This window comes from Bufo bufo, chromosome 9 (genome assembly GCF_905171765.1).
Source record: "Bufo bufo chromosome 9, aBufBuf1.1, whole genome shotgun sequence".
NCBI lineage: Eukaryota > Metazoa > Chordata > Amphibia > Anura > Bufonidae > Bufo > Bufo bufo.
Window position 1 is genome coordinate 180,100,831 of NC_053397.1, and position 19,541 is coordinate 180,120,371.

The 19,541-nt window shown below is 40.4% G+C and overlaps 1 protein-coding gene across 1 annotated transcript in view; it reads right to left on the reverse strand.

Annotated features, from left to right (window-relative positions):
- Window positions 1-10,904: 10,904 nt before the first annotated feature.
- Window positions 10,905-19,541, reverse strand: part of SLC6A11 (solute carrier family 6 member 11) — a 254,723-nt gene continuing 246,086 nt past the window's right edge. Inside the window, exon 14 of the mRNA XM_040406984.1 lies at window positions 10,905-11,057. Coding sequence (XP_040262918.1) covers window positions 10,905-11,057 — 153 coding nt within the window. The remainder of the gene's footprint in view (window positions 11,058-19,541) is intronic.

Consider the following 19,541-nt stretch of genomic DNA (forward strand, 5'->3'; position numbering starts at 1 on the left):
TGCTGATTGGCTGCATGCATGGCATTATGGGTCAGCCCGCCTTCCCAGAGTTCCTTGCACCATGTCCTCACATGTGTAGTCGCCATTTTAGGAAAAATTGTGATTCGTTACCACAAAGCTCAAGGAAATTCGCATTAGTTGCGAATCAAATTTTTCCTGAAATTCGGATCGAATTCCACTTTGTCAGCTTCAATTCACTCCTCTCTAGTCATCTGATTGGCAGAGGTCCGACACCCGGGATCCCCATGATCAGCTGTTTGAATACTGCGCTCCATGTGAGCGCTGATTCTTTTTCATTACACTGGACTTCATCTTGGAAGTGCTGTGTAATAACAAGTACTCGCTCCATTGAAGTTAATAGAGCTAGTGCTTGTAATTACACAAGGCCACCGCTCCACAGGAGATGCGGTATAATTGAAAACCAGGAAGCAGGGCTCACATGGAGGATAGGTCATCATTATTAACAGCTGGGCAACCCTTTAAGCCTTTAACTTAGTGGTTGTTAAATTGTGATAACATTCCCCCTCTTATACACCCATAATCAAATGGTAAAAGGACATTTAAATAATAGAAAGTCTCTTTAGTCCATTTTATGATTGAGATTATATATATTCTTCCCGTTTGTGCAAAAATCCAAACGCACCATAATCATACATTATGAAGCATGGGAATAAATGACACACATTTTACAATCAAATTTGTTTTCTTTAATATTTTCAAATACATCATAAAAGGGCATGTTTTGTATTCTACCACATATCAAAAAGTCATCACAATGACAAGATATTTTCACAGTCTGCATTAAAAAAAATCCTATTAGGAATTTTGAAAACAAATATCTTTAAAAAAAATCAGTAAAGTGTTAACCAGGTAAGTCAGAAACTTGGCACATGTACAAAAACAGCACATTTCACAATTAGCAAGTATAATACTTAGACCATACCAAACTTCATGTATGGGAGGAAACTGAGATATTACAAAGGACCTGCAACAAACTACAAAAGGGAATGTGAAATGTCACTGCTACTGTGTCAATGTCACATAGCAAAGTGTAGACCCGTGGTGCAAGCATTTGTGAGAATTGTTTTATGTTTAAAAAAAAAGAAAGCAAAAATCCCTAGTGGGTCAATAAAGATTAGTTTTGGAACCTTTTGTACAATTGCTAATATTTTAATCTCATTGACCAAGATGCAATATTCAAACATCTGCATGAGCCAATAAAAATAGTTTAGTTAATAAAGTTAAATCACATTAGTGTTTTCGTATGTTTTTTCATATACTCACACTGCTGGTATATATTCATTGATTGGCAGTTACAATTAGTTACAATGTGTCACCCACAAGATTTTACAGGATACCGGTCACAATGATACAGTATACCACAGAAAAATTTCACATTTTAAAACTATGCATTTCTGTGTGTAAGATTTGTCATTCATACGTTATTGCTTTAATAATTTCTAATAGTCTAGCCCCCATGGGCGTATTATATTAAAATCTATGGGTTATATGTTAACAGTCCAAGTAAAATTGATATTTGCAACTAATGTGCCTAATAATGATGATGGTAAATTATCATATTTAACATTATACAAGAATACATAGTAAATAGATTAAAGGGGTTAGGTGTCTGGCAAAGATTTTTTTAAAGGTTCAGAACAACTTAAAGGGTTTATGCCATGATTGATGTTTAAAATAGACATCATATAGTACATGCCAATCTCTTTCTAACAAATCTAGAAAAAAAACTCTACCTCACATGTAACCATAGATCTACCCATTCATTGTTTTAGTTGTTGCTCCAATTTATTTCAGGTTGGCAGCTTAAGGGATGTGTCCTTTCTCAGTTGGCGTATGCTTTCTGCTCTAGCATTTTCCCTGCAACTGCCACAGCTTCTAACAGAAGATAGGCTGGGGGACAGTTGAAGATTTAAACTGAGCATGTGCAACCACCTTAGTGAGGTGGATGGACAAATAAGAAAAAGAACAAACAGTAAATGGCGCTATACAGATACATTTAATTGAATAACTCACTGGCTATACTACATTTTTAAATACATACAATTACAAAAGTATTCAGATCCATGTGCTGGTTTGAAAAATGAAGAATATTTTTCATGGCACAACCGCTTTAAAACAATACTTCAAACTCAACTCACAGATCTCACACCATGCCTTTGTCAATGCTTCTCAGGTCCTCAGTTGTTGTCTTTTTTAGTCGCTCTCAGCACAGGAAAAATGACAGCTGAGCCAATCACTGGCTGTATTGGAGACCCACCCCAGCCAGTGATTTGCTAAGAGGTCACACTTCTTCGTCAAAAGGGACCAGGAAGTAGGGATCACCAGGGGATCTAGATGTGCTACAATGGGAGCAGCAGATGATCAGTCAGTTGAGTATGACTTTCTATTTTAGCTATCCTGATCCTTAAAAAAAATTACCATCTAGGCAACACCCTTAAATTGCATTACATAATATTTTTTCCTAAAAATGTGTAACTGATGTTTTTCAGGAAAAAAAAATATTGCATCTGATTATGTGTTCAGATCGTCAATTTTTAGTTCTTATGTCATAAGCAGGATGTCTTAAATACAGTACTTTGATAACAAAACGTCCATGAATACCATTACCATTACCATTAGTAGGCAATTTTTTATTATTTTTTGGATAAAGGTAATTTTGGCATAAGAGAGGTTGAGTAAGATTTTGAACACAAGCATGATTTATTATCGGGGAAGAGGATAAGGCTCCATGCACATGGGCAGATTTGAATTATGCCATGGAGAATTGAATGTCATATTGTAAAGGTATAGGGGCACATTCATTAAGACTGCAATCTGTGCCGGAAATACACCTAATTTAGGCGTATTTCTGTTTGATACCCCCCTAGACACATTTCTTCTAGGGGAGTATACAGCACCTCCCGGAGGTACCATACATAGGCAATACAGAGTTCCTAAGGGTTCATAATACATACCTGTAGGGGGGCCATGTGCCATCATAGAGAGATCAGCAATGTTTGCCATGTGCTAATGTTACAGAATATTTTTAAAGCTGTAGCACCATTGGTCTCTCCCAGCAGCAATCTAAGATAATAAATTCTGCAGTCCACAGCCTCCTCTGGGGAATACAATTGTTATCCAGCTTGTATATTGCCCCGTATGTAAGCATGGGGTATACACAGTAAAAAAATGAAATGCCAAAAAAGGGATAAAAAGATAGACAATGTTATAGTCTTTAGAAAATGATGTAAAGTACAAATATCATTTATAGGGTTGAGCGAACCCGGACTTTTTCACTGAAGTTGGGTTTCGGTGTTCGTGTGATTTTATTATTTTCCATTATAACATGGTTATAACGGAAAATAATAGCATTCTTAAGACAGAATGCTAAAAACAAATGGCCATTGAGGGGTTAAAAATAATAATAAAAAAACTCACTTCATTCACTTGATCACGCAGCCGATATCCTCTTCTTTCTTCTTTCTGCAGGACCTGCAAAAGGACCTGCGATAATGTCACTGCGCTCACCATGTGGTGAGCGCGGTGATGTCATTGCAGGTCCTGCTTAATGAAGATAGAAGGTCCTTCTATCTTAATTTAGCAGGACCTGTGATGACGTCACCACGTGGTGAGCGTGGTGATGTCATCGCAGGTCCTTTTGCAGGTCCTGCAGAAAGAAGAAAGAAGAGGATACCGGCTGCGTGATCAAGTGGATGAGGTGAGTTTTTTTTAATCATTTTTAACCCCTCAATGGCCATTTTATTTAGCATTCTGTCTTAAGAATGCTATTATTTTCCATGTTATAACGGAAAATAATAAAGTGAAGTTTGGGTCCCCATTGACTTTAATGGGGTCCGGGGTCAAGTTCTGGGCAAATTCGGGTCCCGAACTCGAACTTTGACCTGAAGTTCGGCCGAACCTGGCACACCCGAACTTCTACGGGTTTGCTCATTCCTAATCATTTAGTATTCCCCATTTCAAGTAATATCCACAGCATGAATCAGGTTTAGAGTAATGTTAAGACTCTTGTTTCAAAATTACTTCTATAAACACTTTTTCTGGATAACTGCTCAACCTTGGAGCCTTTATTTTAGGAGTAGTCATTGCATATTATTAATATCAATAGACTTAGTTGCTGCAATACCAAATTGATTGAATATAAGTTGTGCTATGCTAATTTAACAGGCACCAGGTTAAACCAAGTTGGAACTTTTTAAATGCTCCAGTATCTAAGAAGATATCTTCATGGACTTCTATAAAGGGGCTAAAGCATTGGATAAAGGTTAACAAGCTCCAAGGTGTAATACATTTTCACAAATTACTAGATGTCCCATGATATGTTCCACTACAATGTTTCTAAACATGAAATGTGATTTTGAAAATCAACTCTTTGGACTTTTTTAACAATGGAACTGGAATAAAAACCTAACTTTATATTTAGCATTTTGCTAAAAATAAGTAACTAACTATAGAGTAAGACTGTTGCTAAACAAAAAAGAGAACCATTAAGAAAAATCACAGAATCTTTCTACTTCATAGATCACAGTACTTCTGTTTCTACCTGAGACCACCAATTTAGTTATAGTTTAAAAAAGTAGATCTAACAAGTCATAAAAAAAAACGAAAAGAACGGTTGAAGTTTGTGTTGAAATAGAATTATAACATTGGAAGGTGTTTTTTTTTATTACTTGTTATATTATGTACAAGTCCTGTCATCTGATTGTCTATTCTAAATCAGAACTGTTCGTGGTCCCGACATTATGTCTAGAAAATATATTTTCATTTTAAAGACATCCAATATTTTTAGATTTCGGATCTTACATGTTTTACTCATTAAAATCAAATGTATGTACTCCTGGTGTGTAACGTAGACATGGTTGGTGTTATGTATTTATTTTTATGTTTGATGTGGGGCCTACTTATTTAGGCACCATCAATGTCGTTTCCTTAGGTTTCCTACTCTACGTACGCTGTTCGAGAGATCAAATTTATTTCTATAATTACTTTTATAGATTCTGCTTACTTTTATATATTTTGTGTCCTCGTGGATCTGGCTAGGATGGGTACAGAACAGATGAACATTAAAGAGTGTTCAAGAACTTGTACTTGAAGTCATATGTTCCTGCAATCTTGGCCTCAGTGACGGATAGCATTTGCTGTGTGTTTCCCCATGAAAAAAAATTAAAAAAAATAGAGATGTAAATGTATAAACTACCAGTTTTACTGAATATTTTACCACAAGAATATATAACGATCTGCTCAACTTCTCTTGCTCTATAACACTGTGGTACAGATTACATTGCATTTTGTAGTGACCGATCCTTTTTAAAAGGTACGTATAAGTTACATGCTTGTTTCTGAGTATCCAGAGTAATGTATTATGCCATTACTATTACAATTTTTAAATCTACAAATAAACTTTTTGCATAAAACTGTAGGTTGACGAGTTCTCACAATTTGGGAAAACCAACACAAATATTTTACTGATTGTTTCTATATAATAAAAATATAAGTGCAATATAAATGTAAATGCAGATCTTGGTGGTAGTAGCAAATATTCCAGCGATCATTTTGATGACAAAGGTTAATGAAGTTCTATGAGAACAGCAGTTGAACAAGCCGGTCCTAAGATGCCATTGTCCTATAAATCCATTATTATTATTTTTTTATGAAAAAATGTATGTGGTTAAAATACAGTGTTTTCAAATTGCAGTGTCCATTTGGTGTAAGACTCTGGAAAGGCACACTACAAGTGTATATATAGGACAGCGGTATACCTCGGGGGTAAACATTTGTAAATCCTCTGCAATGTGAGCAGACCTTAAAGGGGTTGTACAGGGGTTTTATATAGATGACCTATCCTCAGGATAGGTCATCAATATCTGATTGGTGGGGTCAGAATCCCGGCACTCCCGCCAAAAAGCTGTTTAAACAAGAGGCGCCGCTCCATACAAGTGCTGCTTCCTAATTATTGCACTACACGTCATCTCCCCTGTAGCGGTAGCATAGTGTAATTACAAGTATTCATTCCATTCATTCCCTGTACAATCCCTTCAAAACACAGTTTTTGCATGAATTGAAAGTTTTTAGCATTTTTTGAAATGGGCACCAAAACAGATTGGTAACATAAACTGAACATATAGTATATATAAATTTGTATATTGCTGTCAGTAAGCTATTTATGCTTTTTGTGTATCTGTCTAGTTATACACTCTTTCTAGACATAGCTCGTTTAATGATTTTATTTAAAATGCAAAATATAAAATGTAAAATATATGGTAATGTTTAAAATAGTAATAACATATTTTTGATGTATTTACAATATATTATTTGTATATATAGCTCTGTGTTATAGGCCCTATTTATCTGCATTTTTCTGCTTTTAAAAGGTTTGATTTGTTACTGAATAGATTTAATATGTGAAAATAAATGTGTATTTTATATCATTAAAATATTTTTGTCATAATAATATCAATATTAAAGGCAGTACATAGTTTTAGAAAAAATGATGACAGCTAAACGTATGGTGTAAATTATCTTACAAATCATAAACTGAAAAGTTTGTAAAAAAAAAAAATAAGAAACAAGATTTCCCCAAAAAATAGGCCCTAAAGAAAACTAATTAGCATGTTTAAAATGTGAAAGCGACAAAAGACAAACCTCAGTACCCCAAAAAACCCATAAACATATATATATATATATATATATATATATATATATATATCATATGCTTCTTACAGGGGTCTTCCATTAACCAGTGTAATGTAGATCAGATGAGTAGCTATAGGGTGTGCAGATCTAGCAATTTCACCAAGGCCCTGATGTCTATTGGGGCCCTGAGGCCCCTTGGCAACATAAGTGTATAAAGTATTATAAATCAAACATAGTAGATGAGGAACTTAAAACGGAATTTAAATTTTAGCCATAAGCTTCAAACTATGGAGCTGGTATGAATATAAAATTGTTGAATTTCATGAAATTCAGTGGCATCTGCCAAAGAAAATGGCATTTTTTTGGACTGCTTAGATGTTTGACCTCAGTACACTCAGGAAAAACGTACATCAGTTTTACAGGCCAAACACTAAGGCTGAAGGCCTTAGTCGGTGGAGTGGGATACAACTTCAGTAATTTCACTGAATTGAATGTGAGGATAAATGTAAAAAAAATACATATACTACTAAATCAATGGGTCTGTTTTTCCTTTAAGATTAGTACCTTATGATATATGCAGATGTGGGATAAGTTCAAATACTCAATATACAGTATGTCTAGTTATGTCTTCATATGCCGATTTTATAATAAGTGATCATTCTATTTTTTTTACTAGTATGTGAGCTAAAAGGTTGGTTTTATGTATGTCTCATAAAAATACAGTCCTCAACATTAAAATTGCATCACCAAGAAGGAAAAGTCTGGGAGATGTGTAAATCACAGGATTAATAAACTTGTTAATGATATGCAAATGATAAAAAATGAAAACAAAATATTCAAAACATCTTGATTTTTCTCAGTATCGAGAAGGAGCGCCAGATGCAGAAATATATCAACAAGGTTATTAATGGTTAAGGAATGTCCTGAATGTACTCAAATCACCAAGATCCTCTGTCAGCAGCTACTTGCTTACAGTAGCACAAGCAACATATGGCCTGGCGTTGTCCTGTGGAAAAACAGCTCCTGGGACACTTTGGAGAAATGGATATACCACTGGTTCAATGACCAAATCAATGGAACACCGAGCTGTTAGTGTACCTGAAATGAAGACTAGAAGGTATCAGTCTACCCGTATATTATGCCACCACGCACCATAATCCCAGGAGTAAGACCAGTGTGATGTTTTCTTGTGAAGGTCTCTTCATGGCATTGCTCAAGTGATCTCCAGATCAATCTCTGGCTATCATTGCTTCCTAGACAAAAATGTGACTCATCGCTGATGAGGATAAACATTAATGACAGACTCCATGGCTGTCTTGCTGTGGACAATGATAGTCTGAAGTTGGGCGTGAAGTTAATAGAATACCAGTAGCTGGATGTCTGGCTAATAGTCCAGTGTCATGCAAACTCCTTCTGATGGTTTGTGTAGACCCTAGAGTTGAAATGTGATGGTCCAATTCACTTGCAGTACAGAATTGATCACTATATGCCATTCTTCTAATCATACAATCTGTTCGTGCAGAGGTTTGCGTCTGTGCACCTCTTGCAGTCATTCCAGTTCATCGTTGTTTTGGACACGCAACGTTGAACAGTGCTGACATCTCAGCCCAGGTCCGTAGCGATCTGCCAGTGTGATAAACCAAAGTATCTCACTTCAAGGATTCTGTCCCTCTCGGTCTACAACCAGTGGTGATAACTGGCACCTCAACGAATAGGAGGCATCACATAATCATCCCACACAACTTGATCTGATTTTTGAGGTTTCATATGTGTAAAAAAACATTGCTTTCAGCCTGGCCTTCATAGCCCTCTTACATGCCACAGATTGGACTTAGTTGCTTGAAAATGTGATCATTTGTATATCTTGTCGACGCCTGCTAACTTCAATTTGCTTAGCCTTTTTGGTGTTGCAATTTCAATGATGAGGAGTGTAGTTTTCAAGAAACATCCATTAAAACTTAATAATGGATTAATAATGCTAATGATTTTGTACATGTATTTTTGTTTTATATAAATTCAGATATAATTTTTATGCCAAGAATGTATTTATTTGTTGTATTTAAATGCTTAAGCAAATCATGATTTCAGTTGTTACGGGTAGGAAGGCAGTAACCTTTTGGGTTACTGTCAGTTAGGCAGTTTGTGGGTTGCTGTTTTCTGACCTAAAAGCTTCCCTAAAATGTTATAGTCCCCAAGGGCTATAAGAGTATTTGCACAAGGGTGCAGGTTAATGCACAGAAAATCAACTCTTTTTTTTTTTTTGCTGATTTCTGTTAGCAGGCACCAAAGTTTAGCTTTGGTGCAACGTTATCTACGATATTTAATGCTCACTCACATTCTGATATAGCAGCTTAGCTGAGTCATTGAAGTACTTAATCTATGTAAACATGTTCAGTGGCAGTTCTAGCTGGCTGAATTTGTTGAAGGAGACTTCCAACTACAATATTTGTATAAATATTGTTCTATAATAAATCTATTACTTTTTAGTTTTTGAGCTACTCACCTTAACTTGGGTGACACAAAATGCTTCTTCCACATTTACATCTGGGAGAAATTTGAACGCAATTGACATACACAGGCTTGATATTTATTTAAACAAGTCTTGGGATTTTTTGTAAGTAGCGGGTGCAATGACAGGGAGCTGCGATAGCGCCGCCCCCATCATTGTACCCCTCAGATGCCACGTTCATATATGATCGCGGCATCTGAGTTTAAAAACGGTGTAAAATTAACAATAAAGAAACGGGCCAGCCGCCACCATCTTGCTTGAAGATCTAGGCCGAAATCCCATGCGGCGCGAGATTACATCATCCCGCCGTCTGCCAAACTGGATTTCGGCCGAGATCTCCAAGCAAGATGGAGGCTGGAGGTCTGTCGCGAGCAAATGTAGGCGGTAAGTTAGATTTTTTAGTTTTTATACTATTTCAGGATAAATTGATTCGCTGACACAAATCACAAGGAAATTCGGCTTCTAGGAGAATTGAATGTATCCTAAAATTCGGATCGAATTCCACTTCATGGGATTTTATTTGTTCATCTCTAACAGCTAGTATTGGATGCCACCTAGTGGCAGCTGAAGGGAAAGTAGTTCAGTGCTATTCCGATAAGCCCCATAGTAGTCATGCGAAAGTAATGTATTGTCTGCAATGTGGTCCAGGAAATAAGCGCTTGAGTTTAAATTGTAGAAAACTTCTATTAGGAAATAAAAATATACAGTATATTGTGCCCTTGCTTTATTGATGCTTATGTAGTGTCAGAGATCCCTGAATAAATTCTTCCAATCCCAGATATACTTGAAGGCCAATGTGGAGAAGTCCAGAAGGCATTGACAGGAAATGTAATTAAAATATTCACTTAGTAGTTTCTTTAGTGATATTATACAAAAAGACAAAAAACGCTCAGTCACATAGAAACATACAATACAACTCACCAGATATTAGCAATTAAGTGTCTTTTTCTCTTGGCAAAAAGAAAGAAGGGTAAAACTATGGGGTCACTACTAGTGATGAGCGGCAGGGGCAATATTCGAATTCGCGATATTTCGCGAACATTTGGGCGAATATTCGCCATATATTCGAGAATTCGCGAATTCATGATCTCTAGGCATTATTTTCTTGATTGCGAAAATTCGCATAAAATTCGCCTAAAGAATTCGCATAAAAATTCGCATGAACTGGTATTTAAAAAAAATTATCGAATATTCGCGATTACGAATATATTTTGCGATATTCGAAATATTCGCGAATTCTCGAAGTGCCGATATTCGCGATTAAAATTCGCAATTCGAATATTCGTGATCAACACTAGTCACTACATGGATAGGTCACGGAAAAGGAGAGTGCGCACAGAACCAGTAATACATAATAGTAAGTTCCTTCATAGACCTACATTACCAGCTGGAATGGTCATAACTGTGTACATTAGATTAGAAGAATACCCTATAGAAACACCATGCTTCATAAAATCCAAGTATAAAAATTTTACAACACACTATACATGAGCCTATAGCTCTATAAAACATGGACCAGTATCACAACATTACATAAACTTGGCACTAAAAAAACAATACAATACTGTTTTATAATCAGTCGCTTATAGATTTAAAAAATCACTTTAAACATTATACAATGTACACTTTGAAATTAAACATGTTAAAGTTTGTGCGAAACAGGTGAGCCTCTATTGATTCAGTGAAATAATATTCTTTTCATATTCTTATTTTACAAAACATCAATTGTCAAATAAAATATCCCTTAGAAGTGTGTTTCTTTTTCTGTAATGGCCGATATGGTTCCATCACCTTTAAGCTTGGCGTCACAGTCGTTTACGGCATTTGTACAGGCGGCAGCTCCAAGCTTTCCTCTCATTTTTAAGTCTGGGCTGGGTAATATTAAATATTTAAATCTCTGTAAGACAAAAGTTACTTTGTTAACATTGATAACTAAAAAATTGTGCAAATTGTACTGCTTACTACATATTAATTTATAATCCCATTGTATGCAAAAAAAAAACAAGCTCTCACTCCCCTCCTCCAGTAGGGATTGCAGGCAGCTAAAATTGTATTAATTAGCTCTGTGGTTGAGTGAAGGTAGTCACTTGATTTGGAGCTCACGTAGTTGGATATCAGTAAAATATTCAGGTTAAAACAAAACCATAACCTCTATTTCGTTGAATTGTTGAATTATAGGCATTCTCATCATAAACCTAACCTTCTCTAGTAATTGCCAGTTATTTAAAACTGCGGACAGTTTTGACAAAGAAACATTACTTTTACATACTGTATAATACTGGTTGCCTTGAGAAAAAAAAAGTTGAGCAAAGTTTCAGGCTGCACTCCAAATGCCTTGCTTTATTTTCAGACCACTGATATTCAGATTACATACAGCCTTCTCCAACTTTCACACTATTTCGGATCTGTGTGTCCAGGATGCTGCTGTCTTCTGAAAAATGCCTATGTTTGCCTCCCTTCCTATCTACAGCCTGTTAGAGTTGCTCTCCTTGGATACTTTCCCCTTTTCGCCTCTCCGCTCTCAGATCTGTAGTAGACAACTAGAGATGTCCCGAACTATTCACTGGCGAACAGTTCCCGGCGAACATCGCTTGTTCGCGTTCGCCGCGGCGGGCGAACATATGCAATGTTCGGTCCGCCCCCTATACGTCATCATTTAGCAAACTTTGACCCTGTACCTCACAGTCAGCAGACACATTCCAGCCAATCAGCATACCCTCCCTCCCAGACCCTCCCACCTCATATCAAAAAGCAAGGACGGCAGCCCTCTTAGATTCATTCTGAAGCTGCAGTGTTAGTTAGAGCAGGGAGAGTGCTGCTGCTGCTGAATTAATAGGGAAAGCGTTAGCTAGGCCAATGTTCTGTGTCCACTCCAGTCCTCAAAGACTCATCTGCTGTAAGGACAGCGTCCTGACAGCACCCCAAAAAGCCCTTTTTAGGGCTGGTACATCAGTCTGCTTTTATTTATTTTTTCTATATATATATTGCAGTTGCCTGCCCGTGTGTGAGAGGCCACAGGCCCACAGACTGTACTGTGTGCACACCACTCATATCGGGTGGCACAGTACCTTGCAGATAAAAAAAGTCATTTAATTTTTCCTCTGTAATATAATTGCAGTTGCCTGCCAGTGAGTGTCAGGCCCACTGACTGTACTGTGCCCACTGCCAGAGCCCACCACTCATATCGGGTGGCACAGTACCTTGCAGATAAAAAAGTCATTTAATTTTTCCTCTGTAATATAATTGCAGTTGCCTGCCAGTGAGTGTTAGGCCCACTGACTGTACTGTGCCCACTGCCCACCACTCATATAGAGTGGCACAGTACCTTGCACGCATAGTACCACTAATCTGAAAAAAAATGACAGGCAGAGGCAGGCCACCCCGCAGTGGCCGTCGTGGTCGTGGTGCTGTGATTTCCTTTGGCCCTAGCATAATGCCCAGTGTTCAGAGGCCACGTACCCTGAACTCGAAAAGTTCTGAGGACATAATTGACTGGCTTACACAGGACACCCAATCTTCTACAGGTTCCGCTCAGAACCTTGACGCACCATCCTCCTCCAGCTCAGCTTCGGGCACCTCTCAAGTTACCACTCGCCCGCCACCACCACCAACACTAGCACCACAGCCGCTTCACTTGATCTGTCAGAGGAGTTATTTACACATCAGTTGGAAGAAATAAATGATGCGCAACCATTATTGCCAGAGGATGTAGATAACAGGGATGTCTCAGTCAGGTAGCATTACACACATGGACGTACGGTGTGATGATGATGATGATGTTGTACCCGCTGCTGCTTCCTTTGCTAAGTTGTCAGATACAAGTGAAGCGGTTGATGATGACGATGTGTCCGTGGATGTCACGTGGGTGCCCGCTCGAAGAGAAGAAGAACAGGGGGAAAGTTCAGATGGGGAGACAGAGAGGAGGAGGAGACGAGTTGGAAGCAGGGGGAGGTCGTCGCAAGGAGCTAGTGGCACAGTCAGACAGCATGTATCGGCACCAGGGTCAGCCAGACACCACGCCAATCAACGCATGCTGTTGCCACCACCAGAATGCCATCATTGCAAAGCTCAGCAGTGTGGCATTTTATTTGTGTGTCTGCCTCTGATAACAGCGATGCCATTTGCAACCTGTGCCAAAAAAAACTGAGTCGTGGGAAGTCCAACACTCACCTAGGTACAACTGCTTTGCGAAGGCACATGATCTCACATCACAAACGCCTATGGGATCAATACATGAGTACAAGCAGCACACAAACTCAAAGCCTGTGCCCCTGACGAAGCTCAAGGAGCGAAACCTGGGTCGGGCAAGGAAACAGACGCTGGGATTTTAAATGCGATTTTAAAGTGCATGTTTGTAAGTATGTACTAATAAACTTTTTAAAAGAGTTATCGGATCTTCACTATGGTGGGAGCAACGTGTATCCACAGAAAATCTTGAACCATAGAAGTTGGGAATCCCAGTAGACTCACCAGGTGTATGCTGTCAGTAAATCCGTGGTTGAGCCCTGTTTAACAGCGTGTGAGCGCGCATCTTCCCCGCGGAGAACCAACCAGCTTACAGAGGATATCTGCGATACGCTTGATATTGGTGGAGTGCCGTGTACAATCTGTGCACCACAGGGCAGTTTAAACCTACGGATCTACCCTATTGTTTTTCTTTGTAAGTTGCAGGATAGCCATCAGTAGGAGATCTGCAGACCTTGGTTACTTTTTGAAGGGAGGAAGAAAAAAGAATCTGTTTTTTACCGAATATTTATGATACGAGCGGTCCGAACCTTTATGTACATTCCTTAACAGTGTAATCTACCCCACAACACTTCTCGGACCTGCAGCAGTTTCTTGCGGACTCGTGATTTAGTATATCTATATATATTTTTTTTATTGTACCATCCTCCTCCGGGTCCAGCATCTTCAGCCACGTCAACCACTGCTGTCCTCCTTGCCCCCTCTGAACCACCCGCCACTCCGCCTCTTACCTTTAGCAGTTCCTGCTTATCTTTCCACAGTCAGGTGTCTGTCAAGGAAATGTTTGAGCGTAAGAAGCCAATGTCACAGAGTCACCCCCTTGCCCGTCGTCTGACAGCCGGCTTGTCGGAACTCTTAGCCCGCCAGCTTTTACCATACAAGCTGGTGGAGTCTAAGGCCTTCAAAAAAATTTGTAGCTATTGGGACACCGCAGTGGAAGGTCCCCGGCCGAATTTTTTTCTTCACAAAAGGCAATCCCCAACCTGTACTCTATTGTGGAAAAGGAAGTCATGGCATGTCTGGCACACAGTGTTGGGGCATGGGTCCATCTGACCACTGATACCTGGTCTGCAAAGCACGGTCAGGGCAGGTATATCACATACACTGCGCATTGGGTAAACCTGCTGACGGCTGCCAAGCATGGAGTGCGTGGCTCTGCAGCGGAGTTGGTGACACCGCCACGACTTGCAGGCAGGCCTGCTGCCACCTCCTCTACTCCTCCTTCTCCATCATCTTTGCTAACCTCATCGGCTGAGTTCTCTTCTGCTGCTGCGTCTTGCTCCACATCAACTGCACCCCCCCAGCTCCCCAGGGGCTATTCCACATCCCGGATACGACAGTGTCACGCCGTCTTGGGGTTGAGTTGCCTAAAAGCAGAGAGTCACACCGGAACAGCACTCCTGTCCGCCCTGAACGCACAGGTGGATCAGTGGCTGACCCCGCACCAACTGGAGATCGGCAAAGTGGTGTGTGACAACGGAAGCAATCTGTTGGTGGCATTGAATATGGGCAAGTTGACACATGTGCCGTGCATGGCACATGTGTTAAATCTGATCGTACAACACTTTGTGTATAAGTACCCAGGCTTAAAGGACGTCCTCAAGCAGGCCAGGAAAGTGTGTGGCCATTTCAGGCGTTCCTACACGGCCATGGCGCACTTTTCTGATAATCAGCGGTGAAACAACATGCCAGTGAGGCGCTTGATTGGTCACAGCCCGACACGTTGGAATTCAACACTCCTATTGTTCAACCGCCTGCTCCAACAAGAAAAAGCCGTCAACGAGTATTTGTATGACCGGGGTGCTAGGACAGCCTCTGCGGAGCTGGGTATTTTTTTGCCACGTTACTGGACACTCATGCGCAATGCCTGTAGGCTCATGCGTCCTTTTGAGGAGGTGACAAACCTAGTCAGTCGCACCGAAGGCACCACCAGCGACCTCATCCCATTTGTTTTTTTCCTGGAGCGTGCCCTGCGAAGAGTGCTGGATCAGGCCGTAGATGAGCGTGAAGAGGAAGAGTTGTGGTCACAATCACCACCAGAAACAGCCTTATCAGCATCACTTGCTGGACCTGCGGCAACGCTGGAAGAGGAGTCTAAGGAAGAGGAGTCAGAGGAGGAATGTGGCTTTGAGGAGGAGGAAGACCAACCACAGCAGGCATCTCAGGGTTCTCGTTGTCACCTATCTGGGAACCGTGGTGTTGTACGTGGCTGGGGGGAAGACCAGACCTTCAATTAGATCAGTGAGGACGAGGAACGGGACATGAGTAGCTCGGCATCCAACCTTGTGCAAATGGGGTCTTTCATGCTGTCATGCCTGTTGAGGGACCCTCGTATAAAAAGGCTGAAGGAGAACGACCTGTACTGGGTGGCCACGCTACTAGACCCCCGGTATAAGCATAAAGTGGCTGAAATGATACCGAATTACCGGAAGTCGGAAAGGATGCAGCAGTTCCAAAACAAGTTAAAAAGTATGCTTTACACAGCGTTTAAGGGTGATGTCACAGCACAACAGGAATCGAACAGGGGAAGAGGTGAAAGTAATCCTGCTCCTACACGACCACGCCGGCAAGGACAGGACGCTTTACAGACGTGCTGTTGATGGAGGACATGCAGAGCTTTTTAAGTCCTACGCATCGCCACAGCCCTTCGGGGTCCACCCTCAGAGAATGACTCGACCGACAGGTAGCAGACTACCTCGCCTTAACTGCAGATATCGACACTCTGAGGAGCGATGAACCCCTTGACTACTGGGTGTGCAGGCTTGACCTGTGGCCTGAGCTATCCCAATTTGCGATAGAACTTCTGGCCTGCCCCGCTTCAAGTGTCCTGTCAGAAAGGACCTTCAGCACAGCAGGAGGTATTGTCGCAGAGGAGAAGTCGCCTAGGTCAAAAAAGTCTAGATTACCTCACCTTTATTAAGATGAATGAGGCATGGATCTCGAAGGGACTGACAGTGGGGGATGCATTTGACAAAAAAAAGGCCTGATGAGATGCCTTGGGCTAAAAATGGTCCCCATGCTGCTGTATTTAATCTCTGCATGCCAGATGACTTGCGTGACTTCTCCGCCACCAACTAGGGTTCAAGCCGCAATGTTTTAGTACACTTTCTGCCTGGAAAACATCAATACCTAATTTTTCAGGCATGTGTACATGCCTAATTTGTCTGGCCTCTGGTGCTGCACTGTGGCTGCAAAAACAAAACTAAAAAAAGAAGGCACATACATGTGTCAATTCCCCTTCATGATCGTTACCTTGTTGTGGTGAAGGGGCTTGCGTATCATAATGAAGCGATCACCTCTATGAGTGTGTTGGCAATGGTGGCACACCCCAGATGATAAGGTCGTTGCTTCATTGTGAACTGACCAAAAGCGATCGGCTGGATAATTTTTCATAGAAAAAACATTAATTTTCTATGTGATCATCTAAGGTGATCATTAAAGCCTACTAGGCCAACTGCAGAATCATTGTTTTCTAGGTCACTTAACTGTCACTGAACTACCTCAGCACGGCTTTGAAAAACCGCCATTGCCTGCAATCTCCCGAACGTGCGCACGAGCACAGTCATAGCTACACCAAGATTGACGCATAGAGGAATAAAATTTATGTCATGAGTGTGTCAACTATTGACACCTCTTTGCGGTTGTTTGCGGTGCGTTAAAAAGGGGAGTTTGGTCTGTCACTGTGAAGCGGGTGTAACCCTTACACTACCTGATCGATACAACATCATACCTGATCGTATACACACACTGGATGTTTTAAAGCACGTTATTCCAAACAATTTAGGAATGTTAGGTGATTTATGCCCTTTATGGATTAAAACCCGACTCTGCGTCAACTACGTAATTTTCCATGGGAGTTTTGCCATAGACCCCCCTCCGGCATGCCACAGTCCAGGTGTTAGTCCCCTTGAAACAACTTTTCGATCACTATTGTGGCCAGAAAGAGTCCCTGTGGGTTTTAAAATTCGCCTGCCTATTGAAGTCCATGGCGGTTCGCCCGGTTTGCCCATTCGCGAACGGAAAATTTTATGTTCGCGATATCTCTATAGACAACTCCCTCCCTGTTGCTATCTCTAACACTAGAGGAAAGAAGGGAGAGAGTAGAGAGGGCCAGCAGAAAAAGAAGGAATGCACCGGTGAGCTCAGCAACACCAAAAGACCCGGAAGACCACGGAAAACAACTGTGGTGGATGACCGAGAAATTCTTTGCCTGGTGAAGAAAACACCCTTCACAACAGTTAGCCAGCTCAAGAACATTCTCCAGGAGGTAGGTGTATGTGTGTCAAAGTCAACAATCAAGAGAAGACTTCACCAGAGTGAATACAGAGGGTTCACCACAAGATGTAAACCATTGGTGAGCCTCAAAAACAGGAAGGCCAGATTAGAGTTTACCAAACGACATCTAAAAAAGCCTTCACAGTTCTGGAACAACATCCTATGGACAGATGAGACCAAGATCAACTTGTACCAGAGTGATGGGAAGAGAAGAGTATGGAGAAGGAAAGAAACTGCTCATGATCCTAAGCATACCACCTCATCAGTGAAGCATGGTGGTGGTAGTGTCATTGCGTGGGCATGTATGGCTGCCAATGGAACTGCTTCTCTTGTATTTATTGATGATGTGACTGCTGACAAAAGCAGCAGGATTAATTCTGAAGTGTTTCGGGAAATATTATCTGCTCATATTCAGCCAAATGCTTCAGAACTCATTGGACTGCGCTTCACAGTGCAGATGGACAATGACCCAAAGTATACTGCAAAAGCAACCAAAGAGTTATTTAAGGGAAAGAAGTGGAATATTCTGCAATGGCCAAGTCAATCACCGGACCTGAATCCGATTGAGCATGCATTTCACTTGCTGAAGACAAAACTGAAGGGAAAATGCCCCAAGAACAAGCAGGAACTGAAGGCAGTTGCAGTAGAGGCCTGGCAGAGCATCACCAGGGATGAAACCCAGCATCTGGTGATGTCTATGCGTTCCAGACTTCAGGCTGTAATTGACTGCAAAGGATTTGCAACCAAGTATTAAAAAGTGAAAGTTTGTTTCAAGATTATTATTCTGTCCCATTACTTTTGGTCCCTTAACAAATGGGAGGCACATATGTAAACTGTTGTAATTCCTACACCGTTCACCTGATTTGGATGTAAATACCCTCAAATTAAAGCTGACAGTCTGCAGTTAAAGCACATCTTGTTCGTTTCATTTCAAATCCATTGTGGTGGTGTATAGAGCCACAAATGTTAGAATTGTGTTGATGTCCCAATATTTATGGACCTGACTAAGTCAAAAAGAAAAATATGATGGATCCAACAAATTGATCAAATGGATCTTGAGGTTTTAAAGGGGTTGCCCCTTTAAGCAACTCATTTCCTTTTGTATAGGGGATAAGTGTCTGATTGGTGGGGATCCAACTTTTGGAACCCTTCCTATCACGAGAACGTTTACCATTGCTCCCCATTTAAATGGAATGGAAGACATGAATATATATGTCCGCCACTTCATTCAACTCTATGGGACTGCTGGAGATAGCCAAGCAAAAGTGCTCATCTGTATCTGGCAGCCTTCTGTGGATAAATTGTCTCAAAGGGACAACCAGTTTGATAAATCAGCCATATATCATGGATTCAGATGATCATTAATGCCATTATGAACAATGATTCTTCCTGTTTTTCAGATCTTTTAAATTTGAACAGACACAGATATAGGCCTCCTGCACACAAACATATCTGTTTTGTGGTCCTCAAATTCCGGATCTGCAAAATATGGATGTGGTCCGTGTGTATCTGGAAATTTTCGCAGGACTAACTGTAAAAAGTTTATTCTTGTGCGCAAAATGGACAAGAATAGGAAAAGATCTATAATTTGTAGCCTAGCCGCACAAATATGGATGGCACATGGATGACATCTGTATGCTGGCTGTTTTTTGGCGAACCCCTGGAAATGAATGGGTCCGTGTGCAATCCGCCAAAATTGTGAATTGGACACTGACCAAAAAAACAGTCCTGTACATGAGGCCATATAGATGAACTGATTTAAAGATACTGATAGCAAACTATTAAACACCTTTAATAAGAGGCATTCAGAAAAAGATTACCCAAGTTTTTTCATTTTATTACACCATTTTAACTCAAAAAT